The 5,616-nt window shown below is 40.1% G+C and overlaps 1 protein-coding gene across 1 annotated transcript; it reads right to left on the reverse strand.

Annotated features, from left to right (window-relative positions):
* Positions 1-2: 2 nt before the first annotated feature.
* Positions 3-5,003, reverse strand: LOC113227387 (phenoloxidase-activating enzyme-like). Its single transcript, XM_026460280.1, has 7 exons — positions 4,955-5,003; positions 4,174-4,228; positions 3,531-3,745; positions 2,277-2,431; positions 1,559-1,756; positions 196-268; positions 3-88 (listed from the first exon to the last, which is right to left on the reverse strand). The coding sequence occupies exons 1-7, from the start codon at positions 5,001-5,003 to the stop codon at positions 3-5; spliced, it is 831 nt and encodes a 276-aa protein (XP_026316065.1).
* Between the last annotated feature and the right edge of the window lie 613 nt (positions 5,004-5,616).

Genomic DNA, 5,616 nt, shown 5'->3' on the forward strand with positions numbered 1-5,616 from the left:
TCTTAGGATTCAATATTCTGATGGATCCAAGAATTATACTCGTACACCTTCGTATAAACAATAGGTACATTGTCCGTTCCGCAAGGAGCTGGTCCAAAGTTGACTCTATAAGTTCTATCCCTATAAGTTCAAAGACGTTGTTAGGGTTCTCCCACACGAGAGGACCACGTCCTTCTGTTGTGCAGACAGGATTACCTTCCTCACCACCAGCGCAAATTTGACCCTGCCATAGTTCGATTTTGCGATTGCCGTATACAGTTTGGCATTCCTGTAAGAAAGAAAGAAAGTTAGTTAGTTAGAAAGAAAGAGAGTACATTACAATACAAAAAATTAAAAATGTTCACAATAATAATAATATCTGAGAAATAATTTAGTTAAACATAGATTGATCAATAATTTTAACGACTAATATATATATGATAGAATAATTTTAAATTATATGGAAGATGTCGCGGTTTATCTGTTGTATCAATGTTATTTGTTTTGTGTTTGTAGTTGTAAATTATAGAGCAAGGTTTACGAAATGGCTAATTATCGTTTGAGTATGAAAACCGTGCAAGTTTCAATATTTGTATGATTTTTGGAAGGAATACTTCGAAAAGCTCATTTTAATCGTGCCCGTAAAAATATATTTCTTTGGCAGATGTGGTTTGTCACAAGAATGAGTAGGTGGCAGCCGAGGTCGCAAGTCTGCTAATTTTCTTGAAGCCACTGCATGAAGTCATTGTAATTCCCTTGAGACTCTATTGAGACTATATTTGTAGATGTAGACTATATTGAGTGACGTCACAGACGTCTTTTTGTGTGTCGCTTATTTCCAAAATAAAAATAGTAAGCAGTATTGTTCATAAATAATACTTATAAATAAAGAACTGTGTCAGTTTCAGTGTCGATACTGTAATACGGGAGTGGAAATAATCACGAAATTTACAACATAAAAGTCATTTTTCACATCGGTAATACTTATTATTTAATATATTCATAAGGTACCATATAAACCAAAAAAAATTAAATACCGCCAAATACATTAACATTTCGTCAGTGTCATAAATCAGAGTAGGTACAGCGACCCCTCGCGGAAATTAATCGCACTCTTTAGTGACCCTACTGCCCTTATCTGCGTTCGATATGGTGGTTAAGTGCATTTCGTGTTGCAAATTTATACCAACGGTAGAGGGCGCAAATGTCGCATGTCCTATCTGTAAAAAACAATATAACAAAGAATGTGAAGGATGTACGAAGCAGTTCTCCAAAAGTTCAGAACACTGACTCGCGGTGGCTATATGAGACTGCGGGAGACTCGGAGGAACCGAGTCTCGATTGTGAACTCCGAGCTGTCCGCATGAGTCAGACCAGAGAGGAGCTTAAAGGCCTGCGTCAGGACCTTTTTGAATTACGATCGATGGTGCGCTCCTGTGAAAATCGTCTGGACAAGATGGAGGAAACGGTGCAAACGATATTGAAAGAGAGGGCGGGTGGTGCTGGGACTGACTCAAGTTTTGCTAAGGTCATCCAGGCGCTGGAAATGAATGTGGAGAGATTGCAACAAGATTTAAACGATCGCAATCAGGAGCTGCTTCTGAACGAGGTCGAGCTCAGCGGCGTGGCGGAGGAAAATGGAGAGAACCCCATCCACATTACGCTGGCCTGTGCCACTAAGCTCGGCATGCAGCTGGACGAGCGTGAAGTGGTGGGGTGCGAGCGCGCGCGGGTGCCCCGCGGTGCGATGGCGGGCGCGCGGCCGCGGCCGCTTGTCCTGCCATTATAGAAATATTTATGTAATTTATTTAAGTTTACTCGTATATTCGCGACACACACGTCGTCAACCGTTCCGAAATATCGGGAAACTAAAAAGAAGTCATACCGTGGTAAGAAACGAGAAGAAAGTTATGAAATCGCGGATTAATTGCTTAAAAGTTAGTTCGCCATTGAAGAGCAGAACACCAAAAAATTGCAGCGACAATTGAATATTAGCTCAATGGCTGCTGCTAGCCATTGGCAAACCACTACCCTTTATCTATTAACAAAATACCAAATAAACAAAATCCTGTCATTGACACTCTATCGACACACAACGAGATGATTTAAAATTAGCAGACTTGGGATGCAGTTTAGCGAAATCACTCGTGGGCACTATCAAAACAACCAGTCACGAACTAATTATTAAGGTTTCAGATTTCTTCTACCAGGTATCAAAACTGGCAGGTACCTCTAATTTAAAATAATAGAAAGTAATTTTTTGTTAACTGATATTGGAGCTGTCAAATATTACTCACAGCAAGTGGCACAAACGGTATTTTCACGTCCATCTTTACTTTATTTGATCTCTCAGGAGAATAAACACCGCCCCAACCTGCCTCAATCAGCCGCCAGCCGGTAGGCGGTGATAAAGTTATGTCGGATGTGGGTAGGCTGATTGGATGAATAAACTCTGAAATGAGAATATTTTGTTGTTAAATGTTTGAGAAATTTAAACCTTTCCTCAGACGTAGTCAAAGGGAAATGATTTGGGTCACAGCACAGTTGCATTGGGAGAGATGTATAAACATAAGGTTATAAGTTTAATTCTTAGCGTAGCCCAGGATGTTATTTTTTAAATTATATTTAAATTCATCGTCATTATCATCACTTTAGCCGAACGACGTCCGCGACATAGGCCGCCTACTAAAATCGTCACGACGACCGGTTTTGCGCTGTTTCCATCCAGCTGATTCCTGCGACCTTCACCAAATCATTGATCCACCTCGTGGGTGATAGGGTCAGTAGTCGTTAGATGTGGTAGCCGGACCTGTGCCGTGGATTAACTTTACCATGACCGTTACTGTAGCTGACAATAACGGAGCCGCCGGGGGTTAGGGGTCTGGGTTTCGTTTTCGCCTTCATTTGGGGGATTTTGAAATAATATTTTTGAAGATCGCAATTTGGATGCAAATATACCCTAGGACGCTGCTGCCCTATTTGCTTGCTGATCCCTCAGTCATAGACTACACGTTTTTAACTTAGATGATTCAGTTTTGAAGATTAAGGGAAACCTCGTAATCTGTCACAAATAAGTAAGACTCAAGGTCATGTTAAGTCTCACGGATGTGAAACTATGGTCTAAACATTGACTTACAATTGTATGGACGTCGGGTCCGCGCTAAAAAGTGTCCGAACTTATAGGGCGTTAAAATCGTATACAGAGCGTCGTTCACGCTTTAGTCTTCGTTTATTCGACTGACAGCGAAGCAAGCAAAATTAGACAGTACTGCGATGACATTACAATTTAAATTCAACGTTTTAGATAGGAATGAAACTATTTTTCCGGATTTAAATCAACGTTTTAGCTTTTTCATATTCCTTTACATGTCACTACGTTTAAATAGGTTGACTTGGGACAATTTTTTCGTGGTTTTTGTATTAGATCCATCGTCCATTTATTTGTAAGTCAATGGGTCTAAAGCTTTCTTTTAGTTGTATATTTCCTGTCACACTGAGATGCATTTAATTCAGGTTAGAATTTACGTTTACAATTATTCTTTTTAGCTTACTGGAATCAGGCGCTGATTTACTCATGCGTATCAAAGCAATATCATGTTTCTTCGTCTTCCTATCATGATGGTTGTAATCTGGATATGAGATGACTTTTTCAATAGGTATCATGACAGGGCCTTCAGTACAATCAGAGCCGCCTTCGGTGGAAGTTACACAGTCTGGCTGGTGTACCTCGTTTGATACGTCGAATTCACCTACACGCACGTTGCGGCTGGAATAGTGTAAATGCAAACTTTAAAGTCTGACTTACAAAGGTACAATAGGAACCACTTGGTAATTAAGTAAAAATTTAGAAACGAGGATCAGTAGATTAAAAACAAATCGGATAAAGGATTTGAAGCAAGGATGTAACTATGGGCGAGCATTTCTGCAACCAAAGTAGTTATAGAAAATGAGCTATTTTTGACGAATTGCTTGGGGTGCTAAGATTTCTTTTAGTTATACTTGAAAGCAGCGTGATGTGAAAAGGATATTGGATTTTTAAAGTCAATACTTAGCGACGTAGAACTAACACAGACAATTATAACTAAGATTTTAACATAAAAATAGTCACTTACGGAAGAACAGTTTCAATCAAGGGTCTAGGGAAACAAGACGCAGCTGTGAGCACATATCGAAAGTCTGATCTTGTTGTCCTACTGGTACTCGATTAAGGCCATCCAAGGATATTGGTCTACTTTTGTTGTTTCGCCGCCTGAAATATATAGATTCTTACTATACTGAATGTTGAATTTTTTGGTGTTGCCCACATGCCACATGGTGTGTTGAAACGGTGCGCTGTGACAGACGGCATGCGCAACGAACAAAGGCCAGGAGGCGAAGCGGGGAGGGATCGGTGCTAAACTGGGGATTGATGTTGCTTGCTTCCGTATGTCTACCCTCGAGACCCTACAAATGACCCCTTGGGTGGTGCTAAACGAGTAACATGTACTGGTGGTAGGGTTCGGCCATGGCTAGTTACCACCCTTCTGACGCAGTCGAGTGGTCACAGGTTTTTACCGGGTTCCGACTCGTGTTCGCGAGTTGCCATTAGGCGGTCGGGTCTGAACGCTGCATTGCATCTGTCAACGAGTTGTAGTTACTTGTACTGCCACACTGAGCACTCGGTTCTGGGGGCTAGCAGGATTCAAAACACGGCGCACCGCTGGCCGACTGTTGGAAAATGGGAGCCCAAGTAACGGGAATGCACGCTTCATCGAAGACCTCATCGTCACTTTCCACTAGGTGAGATGGAGGTCAAATATTATACACATATTGTTTATAATAAAAATGCACAACGTCTTTGTCGCCCTTACTTTCATGGACATTTACTTTTTCTGCCCGGATTAATGCGATACTGCGTTAATACGTGTGGTGATTTCTTCTGGTGATACTCGGTGAGTTGAAATTGAAATCATAGCGTTTCGAGGACGCAACGCACCGGCAGCGCCCGTGTGGCATTGCTCAAGGATATAGATTTTGTTGGGCATGATCAAATGATGACGTACATAAATTTGCGAATAGGTCATCAACACATGGTGTTTATTAAAACAATCATTATATTTTGTTGTAGAATTATTCTGGTATATTATTATGATATAGTTAAGCTTATTCTATAAATAACCTATTGATATGTTTGTTATAGAAATAGGTAAGGCAATTAATAACAAAGTAATTTTCTTTCAAAAACTTTACGATGCCGGCTGCCATCGTTGTTTTACTGTTGAACAACTAAACAATACATTCGTGTGTTGAGAAAAAATTACTTTTGTAAATGAAAAAATATACGTAATTATTTGCGGACAATAGAGCGCATAGTTTATAGTTGAAAAATTAGACAATAAATTCGTGTTTGGAGTAAAAATTACTTCCGGGGCCTCACCATGAACTCTTATTACGATTCAGTTTAGGACCTAAAATGAATCGTTGTGAGATAGCGTTAAATAAAATGAATCGTTGTGAGTTAGCATTGATCCCGCTTATCTGTCGTTACGAACTTATACTGAACTGTAATAAGAGTTCATGGTAAGGCCCCTGTAAACGATAAAAAGATAGCGTAACTATTTACGGACAACGTAAATACGTTTTGAACACATAACAAGC

This window comes from Hyposmocoma kahamanoa, unplaced genomic scaffold, assembly GCF_003589595.1.
Source record: "Hyposmocoma kahamanoa isolate Upper Pololo Valley unplaced genomic scaffold, ASM358959v1 210, whole genome shotgun sequence".
Classification (NCBI taxonomy): Eukaryota; Metazoa; Arthropoda; class Insecta; order Lepidoptera; family Cosmopterigidae; genus Hyposmocoma; species Hyposmocoma kahamanoa.